We start from the raw sequence: 20,376 nt of genomic DNA, 5'->3' as shown, positions 1-20,376 counted from the left end.
TAGTGTTCCAAAGGGATGACCTGAAGTTGACCTCTGGCCTTCACATGCACGCACACACACACACACACACACACACACACACACGTGCAAACACGCATACATGTGTATACCCTCACACACACAAACACCCACAAAGAAAAAACATCAAACACTGACAAGAACCATGTTTTTAAAAAAAAAAAAAAACTCATGGTACAGGGGCCCAGTGTGAGCCCGAGCTGCTTTCTGTGCAGATGTAAAGAAACCACAAGCAGATACGGACTCCAGTGGCCAACCCAGGAACCAGCACACTAGGGTGAGCTGAAGAAATTGTACGGTTTTGCTTCCTACAAAGGTAAAACTGTCTCATTTCTAACACAGGGAGCACCTGGTTCCCTTCAGAAAGACCAGACAGGAAGTGCAGTGACAAAGGGCATAGTAGGTTAGGACAGTGCAACCCAAAAGCCTGTCCTCAGGCCAGTGCTATGCTCAACTTGTCCTTGGTCTAGACAGTATAGAAACCAGAAGTAAACAGAATGATTTATAACAACTTGATGCTAGATTTTTACAGCACCTGGATTTAACAGCAGTAATAAATGAAGCTGTGTATCTTATGATACCTTTTTTTGCTTTTGGTGCATAGTTTTTGTATTTTATACATTGTTATAAACAGTAATTGGGGGGCTCCATGTAAAAGAGTTTGAACAGCAGTGTACAAGAACACCTTCATAACCAGAAGATCCTTTCTATGCAAGATTATTGGGTCCTGTGACTTAAATCTTTGTCAAAGCTGCCCTTGACTGCCTGCTTTCATCTGCAACAGGCTGCAGATACACCGCCTCAAATTATGTGAAGTTGCAAGAAGAGTGCCTTCAAGACAAGAGACCTGCAAAGCCTTGTCTACAGCCACAACAGAAAACTCCTGTGCTAGTGGTCACATCCCTTCATAAATAAGATAGGTACAAGAAAATGAACTATAGAGTAACAGAGATGATGCATTACTAATGAGACCCCTGCCACGTTCAGGGCCTTGGAAAGGACCAATATATGTTAAGCTAGCATCTCCAAATTTTAGGGAGCCCCAATGGACAAATATGGAGTGGCAAACTGTGTAAGATGGCATTGAATTATGGCAGTGATCAGGAATGCTGTGTAGGAGTTCTGGAAATGAGAGGATTAATGAGAGCCAAAAGAAGGAAGGTAGACGTAAGTTGGTGCTTGAAAAACAGGTACAGTTTGAGTAGGTGGAGGAGAGAAGAATGGACTCCTAAGTTCTCAGAAGTGAAGGCACGGAAATAAACATGAGCATATTGCACGTGCATTGTGTTCTAATGCATTCAGTGACAAGGTCCCAATCACAACTCCAAAAATAAAATAAAACCTAATTATTGTGATCAAATATGAGTTTTAGAAAAATAGAAACAAAAACAAACAAAAAGAAAAAAAAACGAAAAACCAAGGGTGACAAACTGAGAAGGTTCAGCAAACACAAGCCAGAGAAATCCCTGCTGCTGTACTGTCCAGCCTGGTTACCTACACACATTCTGCAGGCCATGCTGCCCCATCTCCACTAATCTGCCTACAGAGCAAGCCCGGGACTGTACCGTTTCTTCAGCACTCATTTCCATCTCTTTGGCACACACGGGGCTCTAAGTACCCTCCCAGCCCTGTAATCCAGTGGTCTTCCACTTGGACCACACCCTGTAGTCACCTCCTGGTGCAGCCCCACCTGCAGAGGGTGGTTTAACTAGGAGTATGACCAGACCATCAGGATGTTTAACATTCTTTGGGGTGTGTTAATGTGCAGCCAACATTGAGAACCATTGGTTTGCTGCCTACCAGAGAACTCACACCAGTTCCCCCCTCCAGCCTGGCTCAGATGGAACAATTTGAGGCAAAATGCAAAGAATTTTAATTAGCTTGATAATGGCAGCACTGAAATAAGACTCCAAGTTCTCTGACTCCCATATGCACCATTTGCCTCCTGGCCAAGATGCTTACATTTAAATTTTTCTTGTCAATTTGATGGCCAAAGTGTGAGTGGAAAACAGAAGCCTCCCAATATTCTTTTGTAATAGTCTTTATTAGGTCCATCAACTGATTCCTTTGTGAGGAGCCCATTGCATTATTCACTGTGATTTTCAGGGTACATTTGTTCGTTTAGCCCCCAGTTGCAGGAGACAAACAAAACCCCTTTCTAAGGGTCTACTGTGACTTCTTAGCAATTTCTAATAACTTCGGTTTGAGCCAGAAACAAAGAAACAGGATTAGGAAGTGTTTGCTTCTGTAACCCTGGAGGGAGGGAAGATAAGTAGGTCTTGGTAGGTAACCCAGGAAGTCCTTGAATTTGTCCTTCCTCCTGCTTCCACCTGCTGAGGTCTCAGCATGCTCTGTCGTGTGCAGATCTCAAGCTTATTTTAACTATTTCTTTAATTTGTTGATATTATAATATACTTATATTGCCTTTCCTCCTTCTAAACCTTCCCATAATCTGCCTTGCTCTCTGAAATTCGTGACCTTTTTTCATTGTTGTTACATACATGTATATGTGTGTATATAAATTCATAAATACAGTCTGCTTAATTTGTATACTGTTTCTTGTATGTTTTCAGAGCTGACCATCCCTGGGAAAGACTGCTTCTCCCATTCTCCCTAGTTGCCTATAGTTTTTTGTGTAAGATGAGGCCCTGTGGGCTTTTCCCATCCACCTTTGTAAAAAGAAAGTCCAGAAATATAAATGAATGATGAATGCATACAGGGTTTGAAGGTGAAGAATTATAAAAGACAGATTTCAAAAAACAAGCTGGGCAGTTGTGGCACACGCCTTTGATTTCAGCATTTGGGAGGCAGAGGCAGGCGGAACTTTGTGAAATAGTGATCTTTGTGAGTTTGAAGCCAGGCTGATCTACAGAGCAAATTCCAGGACAGGCTCCAAAACTCCAGGAAATCCTGTCTCAAAAAAACCAAACAGCAACAACAAAGCATAGCATTACCTGTGCCATGTATGCAACTCTTGAGCTGATTTGTCTTCAATAAACTGATTACTGGGCCAGCGAGCTGCCCAGGAGTAAGAGCACTGGCTACTCTCTCAGGGAACCCAAGTTCAATTCCCAACACCAACAGGGAAGCTGACAACCATTTCTAACTCCTGTCCCAAGAGATCTGCAGCCTTCTTCTGGTCCCCTTGGGCAACAGGCACACAGGTGGTACACAGACATACATGTTTCATGCACTGAGTGAAATGTAAGTAAAACAGGTTACAGAACAGAACATCCTTTGGGCTTAAATCAAATCTAGTATCTTACATTAAGGCTAATTACTTGGTGCTTATGAAGTGCCATGCAGATATGCCCTTTTAAAATGCTAAATATTCTAAAATCTACATTGTAACATTTTACTAAATGTAAAGGATCTAATCTTCATCATTTCTTCTGTACAGGTTGGCAAAGATTCTTTTGGCAATGATTACATAGAAAACTTAAAACAAAACCATATTTCTACAGGTAAATTTTCATTTTTTTAAAATTAATGTTTATAAGTTTCTTAACTGCTGAGTCATCTCTCCAGTCCAGTGTTTATAGCTTTCTTTAGGAATTTTACTTTATTTTCGTTTGATTTAACTGTTTTGAGAAAGGGTCTTGGTATATAACCTTGGCTCACCTGGTATTCACTATGTAGCCTAAACTGGCCTCATATCAAGGCAATCCTCCTGCCTCAGCCTCCTGAGTACAAAGACCACAGACATGTGCCACCACCATACCTGGCATATTATGTATAACTTTCTTCTGTAATCTTGTTATGGGGAGAACTGAAAGCCAAATATGATGATTAGGTCCTGCCCTGGTGGCCAGAAAAGATTTATGGGACACTTTCCTCCAGACAGGAATGAAAGCCCAAGAGATTACAGATCTTCATCCAATTGTCATAAGGCAAATAACAAGGAAAAAAACAGGTGCTTTATTCATAATGGATGTTTAAAGAGAAGTCATTGAATAATACAGTTGAAGGCCATCACAGGGCTGACAAGCTGAAACAAAACCACAGAAGAAAAAGAAAGACCAGGGAGGAAAGCTCTAGGGTTTTTCCAAGAGTACCCAGATAATCGGGGCTATGGCCAGGACTAGACTACAGGTCCTCTGCCCCCAATTCAGGGCTCTCTGCTGCCACCAGAGACTGACTGCCTGGTGAGCATTTATTTCTATGCCAGACCACAGTTCATGATGAAATACAAAACTTATGAAAATAAAGAAAATCAAAGAAGTTCATTTTAGATGTTTAACCTTTTGTTTTTTTATCTCGAGTCTGTCATGTTTTTTTACAGTGAAGAAAAGGAATATGTTGTTCTAAAAAAATGCATATGTATACAACTGTGAATAATTTTAAGGAGTAGTAAGTGTGGGTAGTGTGATGGGTCATTGCTAATGCAAAAGATCCACTAACTGTAAAGATGCTGGGTTTCCTCATTGTATAGGTGATGGGTATAAATTAGCACTAATTACTTATTTTTTAACTCATTCCAGATGGTTAAAGGTTAAAAAGTGTTTCCAAGAATTAGTGTCACATTGAAATTGCTCAAATAAATTATCCATGCCAGCCTGCATTATGTGATTGTAATTTTCGTTTTCTTGTAGAATTTACATATCAAACTAGAGATGCTGCAACAGGAGCTGCTTCTATAATTGTCAATGATGAAGGTATGTGCTTCACATGCGAGTGTCACTGCCTGGAACAGACAGCTTGTCCCAGAACTAGATTGGAAGCAACAATTGCACCCTAGTCCTTCAGTCCTCACATCACACCCACTGCTCCACGACCTGAGGAGCGGCTTTTCCAATCCAAATAAAAACACTCCCTTAAGTTTTATTCCCCAACTTGATCATTTGAAGAAGACCCCATCTGATGTATGTGAAACATATATGAAGATGCCTCCACATATGATATATATCCTGTCATGTTCCCTTTATCCTCCTCAGGAGCTCAGAACAGATATGTGTGTGTCTCAAAACAGTCAAGTACTTACCTGTCATTTCCACTAAGTAAATAAATGTAAATGGGTGTAAAACAAAGATTGATGAATCATATATATAGATTATTTGTTGAGCAAATGGCAGCAAGTAATTACTTCTAACTTATCATTGTACTCAATTTTGTCTGCTCTTTAAGCAGCAATCAAACCTCAAAAGTCAGCATACACAATTCTACCATACGGCTTTACCATAGTTAAAACATTTATCTTTAAGAACAGTAACTATAGCTGGACGTGATGGCAGATCTCTGTGAGTTTGTACCCAGCCTGGTCTACATAGAGAGTTCCAAGACAGCCAGAGCGTGAGACCCAGTCTCGAATAAACAAAAACAAACAAAAAAAATAGTAATGACTTTAAAGTTGAGATTTCATAATCTACCAACTGTCATAAGTATAAAAATATCTGCATCAAGTTTTTATTTTAAATTAAGGTTGATATTTGGAAAGACTAGGCAGCTCCGGGGTGTGTAGGATAGAACCTAGTGCATTGTGGGCTGTGTTGGGGTCTGTTACAAGGTTTTTGATTCATGCAGTGGTTCTTTCTTATCCATAGAGCAGTGGTTCTCGACCTTCCTAATGCTGCAATTTTGTGGTGACCCCCACCATAAAATTATTTTATTGCTACTTCATAACTAATTTTGCTACTATTATTAATTATAATATAAATATCTAATATGAAATCCAAAGGGGTTATGATCCACAGTTTGAGAACTACTGCCATAGATAAATATATTTTAAGACTGCCAGTAGTCCTTATCTCTCTATATGTCTTTTTATTCTTGTATGTATATCCCTATGATAAAGTTTAATTTATAAATTACAGACTTAAGAGATTTACAATAGTAATAATAAAGTAGAATATTTGTAACATTATAGTATAATAAATGTTGTATCAATGTAATCTATCTCAAAAGATCGTATTGTAGTGCACTTAGCTTTCTTATGATGATGTGAGATAACATGGCACCCACATGAGATCGAGTGAGGTAAATGACGGCATTCTGCTGTGGCATTAGGCTACTGTGTAGAGATTACAATGAACACAAAAACTACGGTATCTAAACAGTCCATCAGATCATCAAGATAGCTATTTAAGTGACTTCCTGGTAGGTAGTAAATACACAGGCAGTGTCTACATGATATCTTGGACAAAGAGATGACCAACATCCCAAATGAGACAGAATCAGATGGCATGAAATTTTATCATGCTACCCCAAAAAAGCATGCAATTTGAAACATGTTGTTTTTCCTTTTAGGAACTGTTCCTTCAGTATTTCCATATATTACTTAATAATTTTCCACTTAATATATTGACTACATATATGCTTTTGCAAGAGGAGTTATTTGTAGCCTAGGCTAGCTTTAAACTCAGTAACATCCTGTCCAGCCTTCTGAGAGCTGGAATTTCAGGCAGTTTGTTTCTTTGGGGGTTTGTTTGGTTGATTGGTTTTTGTTTGTTTGCTTTGAGACTAGGTGTCATGAGTTTCAGGATGGCCTTGAACTTCTGATCCTCTTGCCTACATCTTTCAGTTTCTGTGATCACAAGCATGTTCCACCACGCCCAGTTCATCCATGCCCAGTTCATGCAGTGCTAAGGACCAAACACTAAGCTAGCACTCAACCAACTGGAGCCTCATCTCTAGCCCCTTACAGTGCACTTTTTCATTCTGACCATAGAAAGGGCATTTATCACAGTAAGCTACGTTGTCAGTAATGGTTTGTCAAAAGCCAGTTATTTCTGATCTTAAACCTCATGTTGTGTTCTAGGAATGACTTTAGTTTTTCCTCCTTTCCTGTGAACCAAAGTCTTCATTTTCAATGCAAAATTTAACATTATATAATAATGCCTATAATGGTAAGCCTGTTTATAGTAAGGTAATATCCTAGGATATAGACTGTGCAGGACATAGCAACACAGTGTTATCCCAGCACTCAGAAGCTCACACAGGAGGCTAACAAGGAGCTCAAGGCCAGCCTAAGCTACAGAGTGAGACTGTCTACAAATAATAATAAATAAAGAGAAAGGGAATAATCAGCCTCTTTAAATTAAGGAGAAAGAGTGGCAGACAAAGTGATGAGTGTTATTTTGGCAAGTTAAATTTAAGGTATAATTGAACTAGCCACGTGTCTTTGTCTGTGGACAGTATTGTTCTTGGACCTGTCGTTCAGCCTCGAAAGCCCGTCTAGAAATGCGTATTACGTTATGCTACAGTTGACTCCAGCAGAGAGAATGAGGTCATCGCTGGGAAAGCAAGGAGAGATGCACTCTTTCAGCAACTAGGCTTGTTGCATTTTTCCAGGACTGAGGTTGAGTTTGTGCAGAAGCATCCCCACTTTATTAAGTTTTCCTCATAGCCAACAAACACACATGTGGTAAGACGATAGGCTAGGATTTGTTCTGTGCGGAGAGGTAATTTTAGGTCATGTCTATACAAGATCTGCACGAGCAGCCTGCAGCACTAAAAAGTGCCTGCTACAACCCATTCCTTTAAAGCTGTGCTGTCCAGTGGAAATAAAGGGCAAGCCACAGCAGTTTTTAAATTGTCTGGGAATCATGTTTTTAAAAGAAAAAGGGAAACAGGTAAATTTAATTTAAACAATGTATATGTTGACCAAATTTGTCCAAAATGTTATCATTCCAACATGTGGTTTAATTTATTTTCAAATTAAAACTTTTTAGTGTGTTTTTTAAAAAATTAGTGGGGCTGGAGAGATGGCTGCTGCCAAGCCTGCCAATGTGAATTGGTTCCCTAGACCCACATGGTAGAAGGAGAAAGGCACCTCCCACATATGTGCTATAGCACACACATACCCCCAACACACACACAAATAAATAAATAAATAAATAAATAAACATACATTTAAAATAGTGAGATGTGTTACTTCTTGTTCTTTGCACTAAATTTGAAACCACTGTATACTTTCTACTCAAAGTGTATCTCAATTCAGACTAGCAATATTTCAAGTGTCAAAGCCACATGTACTATTGTGACTCCAATGCTGGATCCCACACCTCTTTCCAGATGCAAGAGATAGTTCAATCACCACAGTACTTTGGGAGACCTAAGTTCAACTACCAGAACCCATATTGAAGAAGAAAAAGAATAAAAAAAAAAAATAGTTGGGCATGAGAGCACACACTTGCAATCCCAACCCTGAGGTAGCAGAAACAGGAAGATCCCCGGGGCTTACTGGCTCACTGCCTTAGACTACTTGACAAACTCCAGGCCAGTGAAAGATTCTGTCTCAAAAGAAAATATTGTTTTTAAAATATTACTAGTGAAGAACAACATCTGTGTTTTCCTCTGTCCTCCTCACATACTCATGCACACTCATGTACACATATGCACACTCACGCATACACACACACACACCAGTTAGCTGTAGATATGGAGCATCACCACCCCCTCCTGTATGGGTACATACTCATTCACACTCATGTACACATATGCACAAGCATGCACACACACACACACACATACACACACACACCATTTAGCTGCAGATAAGGAGCATCACCACCCCTCCTGTGTGGGTACATACTTACATACTTATTCACACTCATGTACACATATGCACACTCATGCATGCACGCACATGCACACACACATACACACACACACACCATTTAGCTGCAGATAAGGAACATCACCACCCCTCCCGTGTGGGTGCTTATAAGGGTGCTTATAGAGAGTGATTTCAGGTGCTGAGAATATATCAAAGCCTGTATAGTACAGGCCAAATAAAGGTAGAGATTACATATCTCACATTTTCTGTCTTTATAAATATAAAAAATGTGTCTAAAATAACAGGGTCATTTTTTGGAAGAACATGGCACATACATGAACTGCTTATATACAATAGAGCATTTGTTTTGAGTATTCACAGGGTTATTCCTACCTATAGTCATCTATATAGTATCCTCATATAGAATCCACAATCTTTACAATATGCATGTATTAGTCATTTCACATAAAAGAAATTGTAAACATAGGTGTGTGTCATTTCTCAACTATTATTCTTTGTATATAAAAATATTAGTAAGGAAAATAAGCTTCAGGCTGAAGAGAGAGCTCAGCAGGCAGACCTCTGGAGACATGATTTCCGTTCCTGAAACCCATGTGGTAGGAGAAAGAACTGAATCCTATGACCTGCATGTGCATACTCATGGTATACATGCATTCACACACATGCCCATGGTATACACCCACACACATGCACACACACTCACAAAATAAATACATGTAAAATAATTGAGTTCTCATAGTAAGTCAGGTATGGTAGTATGTGCCCATAGTCCCATGTGCTGGGGAAGGTGAGACAGGAGGAGCTCTTGAGCCTAGATGCTCAAGGCCAGCCTGGAAAACATAGCAAGATCCTATCTCCTTTAAAAAGAAAAATAATCAGAATATTATGAATCTCATGGAAATATTGCCAAAAAATAAATTTGTAACACAATAGCTAAACCCAAATGTCCTGGAAATGTTAAGACTAATTCTTCTAACACATTCTGTATAATGCTTTCAGAAGACTGCTGTAAGGTGCGGCATATCTCTGCTTGAGTTGGCTTGGCTTGGTTTGGCCTGGTTTGGTACAAATATGTAGAATTTCTTTATAGGCCAGAATATCATCGTCATAGTGGCTGGAGCAAATCTGCTTTTGAGTACTGAAGACTTGAAGAAGGCAGCCAGTGTCATTAGCAGTGCCAAAGTGATGATCTGCCAACTCGAAATCAGCCCAGCAACTTCTCTGGAAGCTCTGACAATGGCCCACAGCAATGGAGGTAATTTTGCAGATTTGTCACTCCTTCTGTAAGAGCTTTTATCACTGTCTTAATTAAAGTTAACCTTTCAAGTTGAGTAAAGCATTACTTTGTAGTAAAATATTCATTCCTCCATCTGTGAGATTCACCGGCTTGTAGTTCTTGATAATGTTAGAAAAACTCACAAATAGAGTAAAAACAACATGAGTAGCATATCCGATGTCCCTGAATATAAAATCTGGAGTCTGGTTAGCAGAAACGACCCGAGGAGCACCTGGAGTGCCTGAAGATTGCAGCATGGTAACAGCCAAGGTGAAAAGATGTCTCCCACTGCCAGTGATCCCCTGTCACTGCCCAGTGCATTCTGATGCTCATCTCCAGGATAGGACTCAAAGATTCATTCTTAGCCAGGCAGTGGTGTCAGGCAGAGGCAGGCAGATCTCTGTGAGTTTGAGGCCAGCCTGGTCAACAGAGAAAGTTCCAGGACAGTCAGGGCTACATAGTGAGACCCCCAACTCAACAAAACAAACACACAAAAATAAAGATTTATTATTTCTCCTTTTTCTAAATTTCTATCATCTTTTCAATATACAAGAGATTATTTGTATGTAAGAGGTGCTATGTTGTCTATTACCTGGCTCTTTTGATCTACTTCAACTTTGAAAATGTCCAAATGAACCCAATTAGTCAGTGCTGTATGATGAGGCCCACCTTGGAGGTTAGCAAGCCTGAGTTTCTCTCTTCCTCTGCTCTTGACCCCCCAATAAATGATGCCTGAGCACATCTTTTTAATCCAGGTGATTTGTTTCTTGTTTCCCTCCATTGCCTAGGAGAGAATGCACCCCATTTCTACCCCTTGTTGGGTTTGAGGTCTTAGCAAAATTATCTAATTTTTCTGAACCTGTCTGTAAAATACAGATAGAAATGCATCCTCTACACTTGGTCTATGAATAGAATGAAGTAAGATATGATGCCATGGTGTCATGCTTATAAGTCCCAATTTTCTTCTCCCTATCCAGTTTTTTTTTTCTACATTAGAATTGGAATAGTTTACTGTAGTGATGCACACCTAGAACCCAGCACTAAAGAGGTAGGGGCAGGAAGACCATGTGCTTGAGGTCAGCCTGGGCTACATGGGGAGTTGAAAGCCAGCCTGAGCCAGACCCTGTCTCAAAATGAATAGAATAATACCTTGATGTATCACCATTTACTCAACACAAAAAGTAGCCGCTGTTACGATATTGGCCTCTGTTTGATACTGTGGCAGTAGTTATGTGATTTATAGTAAGAATAAAATAGAGAGCTACAATGACTTTCCCTAATAAAAACGTCCCAGCAAGATGTGAAATAAAGAAGATGAAAACCATAGTATAGTATTTACAGATGATATCAGGTCCCTTCAGGGTGACTTGGCCATAGGGAAGAGAGTATATGTGTATGGTGCATCTCTCTCTCTCTCTCTCTCTCTCTCTCTCTCTCTCTCTCTCTCTCTCTCTCTCTCTCTGTGTGTGTGTGTGTGTGTGTGTGTGTGTGTGTGTGTGTATGCCTTACGTACATGATTTTTTTCCTAAAGCATTTCATGCTCTATATGACAATAAGTGGAAAATAAGTCACTATGGACTGGCAAGATGACTTAATGGGTATAGACACTTGCTGATAAGCCTAGCAACATGAGATTGATACCCAGGAACTACATGATGGAAGGAAAAGCCAACTCCTTCAAGCTGTCATCTGACCTCCACCAGGGTACCATGGCATACATACACACCCCTCCCCCACAATAAATAAATAAATCTAGTTTCTTCCTTAGAGGAAACTAAATCTGTGAAATGATTTTGTGGGGAATTTTACAGTGTTTATACTGATTTAACAAATTTTTCTCTTGGCAAAACAATATGCTGTGGCAACTTCTCACTGACATTTACTGTATTTTTAATGGACTCAAAGCTGTCGGAAAGAATTCAAAGCCAAAATTCATTTGGTTCCATTTTCTCAGAGTGTCACAGATGAGTGCAATGCTTGTGGCCAGCAGTGTCTGGAGCTGGAGGTGGCCAAGTTGGTGGAGTGCTTCCTAGCATGCACAAATCTAAGCTGGCTCCCAGTGCTACATGAAGAGTATGGTAGTGCACACCTGTCACCCAGAACTTGGGGGTTGGCGGCAGGAGGATCAGAAGTTCCAAGGCAGGTCGGTGAGATGGCTCACTTAGGCCAAGCCTGAGTTCCATCTCCAGGACCCACACAGTAGAAGCAAAGAACTATATATATCTGGCAGCTGTCCTCTGACCCCCCATGTCTGCTCTGTTGTAGGAATGCATGCATGTGCAATGCGTGCACACAATAAATAAATAAATGTGATTTTTGAAAATATTTTTTAAAGTTCAAATCATCTTCAACTGTGTAGCAAGTTCAGGACCAGCTTGGGTTAACATGAAACCCCATCTCAAAAACAAAAACAAAACAAAACAAAACCTGTTCCATGCCTTCTGCTCATTCTAAGCAGGTAAAGCGAATACTATGTGCCTCTCTGCCCTCCTGTCTTTGAACTGTGAATTCTCACCTTAGTTCTCTTTCTTACTATCCTTGCTTCTCAGAGACCACTGTTTCCTATGGCCTCCTCTAGTTCCCTGCTGTCTGCCCAGCATGTGGAGGACAGGAAGGTACAGCCATCACAGGTGAGACCCTAACCTTCCACAGGGAAAGGCTGCCTGACCTCAGGCTGTCATTTGGATGGGGGCCAGAAATGTTTCCTCTGCCCCCTCCCACTCAGCTCTTCCCTTTCAGAAGCTGAGGGTCCTGTGGCATCAAGAAGAGGGTGGATGGTGGTAAGCAACTAGCCACCTAGCTTACTTTAACTTTTTGTTTGTATGTTTTGTTTTGAAACAGGGTCTTGTGTTAGCCTTGAATTTCTGATCTTCCTGCCTCTGTCTTCCAATTGCAGGGTTACAAGGGTTCATCACCATGCTTAGTTTTCTACTTCCTATTTTTACAATGGTCCAGTGTGCCTGAACATTAATTCTGCATGATCTTTCCTACATGGTAGTCCCATCTAATCTGAAGATTATTCCAGAATGCCTGGTGGATGCCTGCCACAGCATTGACCTACTTTAATGCCTTTTGCATCTTACTGCACCCTCATCACATAGTATGGTACAATGTAAAACTTGTACTACTTTATCTTCCTTCCTCCCAGTTTTTGGGTATATTTGTTCTTCACAAAGATCTTAGCAACCTCTGCATACATTTTTCCTGCCTCATTAGTCAAGAACTTGGACTTTATCACAAGAAAGCACTGTGTGGCTCTATATTGACAAACTTGAATTTCAGCTCATGACTCTTGTGCTTTGGAACTACTGTTAATAAAAAGGGTTCCTTGAACACAAGCACCTCTATACCTGAACAGTCCGACTATGTGGCTAACAATGGGATGATTGGCATCCCAGAGGGATGGATCAGCTTGGCCTGAGATTTGACTACATGGCTTGGAATGGTGTGAAATCTATAACTGAGAAACTGCAATGTCTGAGATTTTCCCATTTAATATTTTTTGACTCATTGACATGGATCATGGATAACTGAATCTGTGGAGAGCCAAACCAAGATAAAGGCAGCTACTCCTTAATAAGACTAGATGTACTAATACTTTGTGCTTATGTATAGTTTACAACTTATAATTCACAAAGTTCTTTTCAATACAGTTGATCCCAGGAAACTCTACAAGCAGGGCATGGTAGTGCATGCATGGGAAACTGAGGCAGGAGGATCAAAAGTTCAACATTATCTTCAGCTACATAGTTCTCTCAGATTGAGACTCAGGGGAGCTAAATACATAGCCCAATCAACCTCCCACTTCTAATGAGAATAGACAACAAGATTTCAGGCTCCACAATAAAGAGTTGCTGTCCCTAGACCTCACTTTAGAAACTGCTACATGGTCCTGATGTTGAGGATCTCAGCTCTTGAGAAAGCAGAACAGTACAGTCCACACATTGTAACAGTATCCAGAATGTAGACTCAGTGATTTTGTTGCTCAAGAAGCAAAGGCACTCTAAAGCATTTTAGCAGTGAGGATGTGTAAGGAGTACGGTTTTTCTGCCCGCGGCCTGGTCTTATCCCGCCACCAGCCCCAATTAACACACAGAGACTCTATTAGATATAATTCTGTTGGCCAGGTACTAGTTGCTTATCGGCTAGCTCTGTCTTAATTATTAACCCATTTCTGCTGATCTATGCATTTCTCTTACCGGGGAGCCGGCTGGCATACTGCTTTCTCCCGACTCTCCATCTTGGCTCCTCCTTCCTACTTCCTATTTCCTCCTTGTCTCCTATATTCCTTTCCTATTGGCCAACAGTGCTTTATTCATTAACCAGTATGAAAAACACATACAGAATGACCTCTCCCATCATCTCCTGTTTTCTGTCTAAATAAAAAGAAGGGTTTTAACTTTAACATAGAAGACTATATCACATAACAGTTATCAAATAAGAATCACAGTTAACATTATTTAGTCCATTAACATTTATCAAAATTTAAGAAAATATTCCATCATCTATTCTATCTCTGTGAGTCTAAAGTCCTAATGTAACTTATCTTTAATCCTAAGGAAAACTATAACCATAACTATCTGTCTCCAACTCCTTCAAAGACCACAGAAGGATAGTATATAAACTCTAGAAATGACAGAGACAACTCACTGCCTGGTCACCCGAAGTTCTTTTGTAATCTTCCATCTGCAGCCCATAGGCCATAGTGTGTCTGGCAGATTCTTCAGCAAAGCAGGAAACTTTAAACTGTCTTCTTGTGTTGGCAGTTTGTCAGTCACTTTCCTCTGTGTCCTGCAGACTGTCTGGCAGACTCTTCCAAGAAGCAGGAACTCTGTAGCAATGTCCATCTTGAATCAGCAGTCACTTTTCTGTGGGCCCTGCATGTCCAGTTTATACAGCATAAAGTCAAACAGTCCAGACAAGAGCAGTATCTTGTCCAAATGGCTAGTCTTGCCATATTGGAAGCAAACTCCATAACGAGTTTCTTCAATGTCCATCTTCCTTTCTGGTGCAGGTGGTATTGCCAAGAGCAATTATGTCTCACTGTCACGAAAACCCTAAACCATTTTAAATGCCATATTCTATAGGTCTTTGAAAGGTTTGAAGAATGCTTATCTATCTCAAATACATCTCTGTGTATCTTGAAAAACCTAACTAACTTAACTCTAAACTTTGACTATCATAGATAATTATCTATTATCTGTACTACATTATACATTACATTTCTAAATGAGCTATATAAACACAATACCTAAACAAAAGGAGAATATACACATCACAAAATTGACCTTAAATTTGTATCAATAAATGAAAATCCATTCCAAAACAAAGTATTCATATCTATACCATAATTCCCTTTTTACCTTTAAAAGGATATTGGTTGTGATCATTAACCATTTATAACCAAGTCCATTTAAATGAAAACAAACATTTATAAACAATATTTGGGAATTTGGGCGTCGTTCTTTCCAAACTACTTCCTGCTGGTAAAGGGTGCTGTCATGGGGGAATCCTAAGAAGACGCAGAAATCCTGGTTGTAGTCTGCAAGGCTGCTTTGTCCAAGCTGTTTTGAATGTTGGATCACCAGCGACTCTGTTTCAGGAGGCCTGGCTTGATCAAACCACATTAGTCTGGAAGGAATCACAGCTTTTTATTTTCTGTGGAAACAAAAATAAAAATCTTTTTCCCCAGTAACTTGTCCTTGAACTTAAATTTTTGAGTCAAAACATTTTTAAAATATATAAATTTAATTAATCCAGCAACATTTCCTTCAACAATTGTTGTTTCCTCAGCAGTCAAACAATACAAAGACAATATAATACCACACAGTATCCAGATTCTCTCCATCTGTGGCTTTTTTATTATTCTGTTTCTTTTCTATTTTTTGAGACAGGGTTTCTCCTTGTAACTCTTATCTGTCCTGGAATTCACTCTGCATACCAGGTTTACTTTGCAAATCACAGAGATCTGCTTGCCTCTGTCTCCCGAGTGCTGGGATTAAAGGCATGTGCTACAACAAGGATGTACACCCACTCACCTCTGCCTAGAACCCCTTCAGGCAGGCAGCTTTCTCTGGACCAGTCAGCTGGCCTTATTTGGTAGGTGCCAGCCAGATGCAGCTTAGATTCTGCACTGTGAGATGGGGGTGGGGTGGATGAGAGAGTATGTGTGTGATAGAGTGTGTATGTGTATTTAGTGCATCTTCAGTCCCAGAGAGACAAGAATGTAAGAATGAAAAGAGGGCATTAGCTTAGGGATCGTGAAGAATGGTATTGACTTCCGAATGAATCACTTAGCAAATAGGGAACATCAGTGAAAAAAAGAAGCCAACTTCTTCCTTCAGCTCCGCCATGTCTCTGCTGTTCAAGAGCAGAAATGGGCTGAGAAGTCTCACAATCACTGATGGCACCATGGACTGATCACAGAGCCCCGCAGGCACTATTGACCTGCTGCTGCCCATGAGGGAATGTTGTGTTTCTTTGTCTTCTGACTACATTATTACACCTCTTTTTCACCCCCTAACAAGTAGCAAATTTGAATTCTACACACTATATAACCAGATGATCTACAGTTGTTAAATGCAGAGGAAATAACAATATCAAAACAAAGAAACAACAAAACCAGTTCCCACTGGGTCACAGTGCAGTTAGGTAGGCCTGCGGGGAGAGCTGGTGCTGGACCTGCCCATGATGAAACTGTTCGTGTTAAGTCTGGTCTTTATATCCATTTCAAAGCAAATGGAACATTACAAGGACAATTATAGATAATTGAAATTGTAAGATCGCCAAGATGAAGTCCTAGGTATGATACAAAGTGTCTTTTAATGCCACTTTAGCCCTTTTCCATTTGGCAAACTGAACCTCTTGGCTGAATGTGGAGGCTTTTGCAATAACATTGCCCCACATGTGGGCCAAAAAGTCCCCCCCACAAAAGAGCCTCCAGTGTAGAGACAGCAAAGCCAGTGTTGGGGTATCCCATTCTTCTCACACTTCCTTTGCCTAGGGGTGACTTTAGTCCCTTGCTCCTCTGAGCTAGTTCACAGGGCATTCTTAGCTGGCCCTTCTGTCTTCCACGGCAGCATTAAGACCTTCTGCCCCATTTCCCAGGCTACAAGCTGCATCCTGGGATCCACTACCTCCTCGCCAACATTGCTGTATCAGCCGTTGCTGTGTGGTTCAGATAACCAGGACTTCACTGTATCTCCCTCTGTAATGAGTGACAATTACCGTTCTGTCTGTCACTCTCTCTGCAGCTCCATGTTGTTGTATGGTTTTGCCTGGTCCCAGGATGATATCATCTTTTCCATCTTGGGTGTTACAAATTTGTGCCTCTCTTTAACTACCTGTGTCTACTATTTTCTCATGCTTCTTCATCCTAGTTCAGGGTTTCTGTTTATTTATAGAAGAAGAAGCCAAGAGTGATTCCCTTGTAGCATTTTCACTTCTACCCTAAGCTTAGGTACTCAAACCACACATCAGAAACCGCGCTTACATAATCTGTGACAGTTGGAAAGAATTCTGTCCCCTAGGGAAATACAGGCAAATAAGATTTGCTTGATTTTATGCTATATTCATGGTAATTAATTTATAGAGCTCCTCATTCCAGCCATTGATGCTTAAAATACAATATAATTTTCTTCAACATTTGTTCTCCTTGTAGAAAATTTCAAATACAGTAAGACAGAGAATAGCTTGGTAAACCCACATTATGCCATCTTTTAGCTTCTATGATTGTTGAGACCTTGTTGATGGCATATCATTTGTTTTTTTGTTTTTTTGTTTTGTTTTGGTTTTGGTTTTGGGTTTTTTTTTTGTTTGTTTGTTTGTTTGTTTTTTTCAGTGCATGCCTTTAATTCCCACCCTTGGGAGGTAAAGGTGCATGGATCTGGGAGTTCCTGGACAGCCAGGGCAGCACAGAAATCAGCAGCGGTTCTTAAACAACTCCCAACAATAACCCTTACTTACGTCCTATCATAAACAGTATCAAACACCTCCACCAGTGAGTGAGTGGGGCAGACAAAAAGGGAAACCAAACCCTGAGTGCAGTCAGCTCTCCAACTTTATTTGACATTCAGCAGGTTAGTTCTCATCCACGTTGACAGTCTGTAGATTTTTGAATGTGGTAACAGGCACGTAGGTTAGCAATGTATACAGCTTGTTTGGGGAGTCCTCATCCTTGTTACGTTTTCTGGACAAACGTACACGGATACGGTACAGAACATTCCTTATTCCTTTGGCCCAGACGGCTTTATTGAGCCTGGTATCAATACAAATGTCTGGGGTCCCTACCTCCTTCATGGCAAATTTCTGGATTTCTTTGAGTGCCCGAGGAGCACGCTTCTTGAAGCCCATGCCATGGATGCGCTTGTGGATGTTGATGGTGTACTCCCGGGTCACCACCACGATGGCAGAACAGCCCTTCTTCTCGCCACCCTTCTTCGCGGGAGCCATCCTGCCGGGGCCCAAACTGGAAAGCATGGCATATCATTTGTATGCCAACTTATTTTCCACTGTCCCTCACTACAAAAACAAAAGTCATTTCTTCATTGAAAGATATGATCCATGTTCAAAGAATGAGGTCTTTCCTTAAAGTACAACACTGAATCTACAGCCAGACTTATTCCCACAGGTATTTACAACTATTCATTTATGAGTTTAGTGAATAACTGCTCAGACCTTTTCTCTTCTGTACAAACATACACACATATAGTTATGCTTTGCTTTATTTTAGAAGGAAGAAATGACACAAGACTGCCTTCGTTTTGGTTATAAAGTATAGAAATATTCCTCTGACAAAGCGCAGATGACTTAATTCATTTGAGCAGCTTTAGAGTATTTGTCAGGTAGGCCAAGGAAAAAGAGGACCAGTGAATCTACTTAGACCAGCCAGTCCAGTTTTTTAAAGCCAACTCCTCAGATAGATATGTAGAATTCCCTTTGTTTTTCTCCCATAAGCGTGAGCATCAGCATACTTCACATGTGCCCATCGCCTTCTGTGAGAGGAGCATGCACAAGGCATTGCTAGGTCCTGGATCTTTGGAGGCTTCATTCTGCATCTTTGTCACTAGTGGCTTGATGCAGCACCTGTGCTCAAATGCTTAGAGATGCAGACTTGGGGATCACCAGAGCTGAGCAATGGCATTCAATTTAATGCTTGAGGAAAATCGAGAACAAAATTCTTGTATTAATTGCTTTTCTATTGCTGTGATAAGATACCATGACTGAAGCAACTATGATGGTTTAAAATAGAATGGCCCCATATATTCATAGATTTTAAGACTTAGTTATCAGGAAGTGATGCTATTTGAAAGGATTAGGAGACACGGCCTTGTTGGAGTATATCACTGAGGGAGGGCTTTGAGGTTTCTAAAGCCCAAGCCAGGACCAGTGACTCTCTCTTCCTGTTGTCTGTAGATCTGGATGAAGAACTACTTCTCCAGCACCATGTCTGCCTGCATGGTACCATACTCACCACCATGATAACAATGGACTAACCCTCTGAAAGAGTAAGAAACCCCAATTAAAGGCTTTACTTTATAAGAACTGCCATGGTCAGGTGTCTCTTCACAACAATAGACAGCAATTTATAAAAGAAAGTTTATTTGGGGCTTACAGTTTCAGGGTGTTAGTCTGTTGCCATCATGGCAGAAAGCATAGCAGCAGACAGGCCGGCATGGTTCTGAAGCAATAGCTCAGAGCTCACATCTTAGACACAGGCACTAGGCAGAGAGAGTTAACTGGGAATGGCAATGCTTTGAAACATCAATGCTCACCCTCAGTGACACACCTCCTCCAACAGTGACACACCTCCTAATCCTTCCCAAATAGTCCCATCAATGGGGGCAAATATTCAAACATAATAACCTATGGGGGCCATTCTTATTCAAACTACCCCAATGTTTTTTGGAAACCTAAAACCTGAATATATTTGAATGCTGGGCATAGATGATCTTCTTGTATGATGGGCATTTCTAAATCCTAAAAGACATAAGAAACCACTGGGAGGGTGGTGGCGGGCTCCACTCTTGAGCAGAAGGAAGAGGGGTGGACAGGCGGGGGTGTCCACAGTATGCAAAGGACAGTATAATAACAATAATAATCCTTTAAACTTGGACAACACTTTATAGTTTACATGGGGCTTTTACATGCATTTTTCTAATTTAAGCCACACAATTAATTGCCTTGTACAAAAATCTGAGCAGGAAAAAAAGGGGGGGCAGAATTTATGTGGGAGGACATTGTAAAGTCTAAAATATCAACAATGTGGCGATACTGTTACCCTATGCTGGCCAAGACCACTGATGGACCCAACTGTTAAATAAGACACAGGAAATACAGAAGCAGACTGGACACTCTTACAAGGTTGCAACAGTGGACCATCTCCACCAGCCATGAGCTGATTAGCATCTCCCCAGGAAAGTGGAATGTGTCACTCCCAAGCTAGCTATATGGAGTCACCTAGAGATCTTGTGAATGTGTGGATTCCCTGATCATGCCCTCAGAGATTCTGATTCAGTTGACTGGAAGTGAAGCCTAGAAACCCTGCATCTGAGCAGGCTCTGCTGTT

At 40.6% G+C, this 20,376-nt stretch overlaps 2 protein-coding genes across 2 annotated transcripts in view; one reads left to right on the top strand and one right to left on the bottom strand.

Annotated features, from left to right (window-relative positions):
• The window catches only part of Rbks (ribokinase), an 82,087-nt gene that overhangs the window by 26,443 nt on the left and 35,268 nt on the right, over positions 1-20,376 (top strand). Inside the window, exons 3-5 of the mRNA XM_051181823.1 lie at positions 3,419-3,482; positions 4,611-4,673; positions 9,624-9,788. Coding sequence (XP_051037780.1) covers positions 3,419-3,482; positions 4,611-4,673; positions 9,624-9,788 — 292 coding nt within the window. The remainder of the gene's footprint in view (positions 1-3,418; positions 3,483-4,610; positions 4,674-9,623; positions 9,789-20,376) is intronic.
• LOC127220104 (60S ribosomal protein L31-like) lies at positions 17,856-18,283 on the bottom strand. The gene has a single exon (XM_051181824.1). It carries the CDS (start codon positions 18,258-18,260, stop codon positions 17,889-17,891), a length of 372 nt encoding a protein of 123 aa, XP_051037781.1. The 5' UTR covers positions 18,261-18,283; the 3' UTR covers positions 17,856-17,888.

This window comes from Phodopus roborovskii, unplaced genomic scaffold, assembly GCF_943737965.1.
Source record: "Phodopus roborovskii unplaced genomic scaffold, PHOROB, whole genome shotgun sequence".
NCBI classification, from domain to species: Eukaryota; Metazoa; Chordata; class Mammalia; order Rodentia; family Cricetidae; genus Phodopus; species Phodopus roborovskii.
The sequence above is the reverse complement of the archived record's forward strand: the minus strand, read 5'-3'. Positions and strand labels throughout refer to the sequence as shown.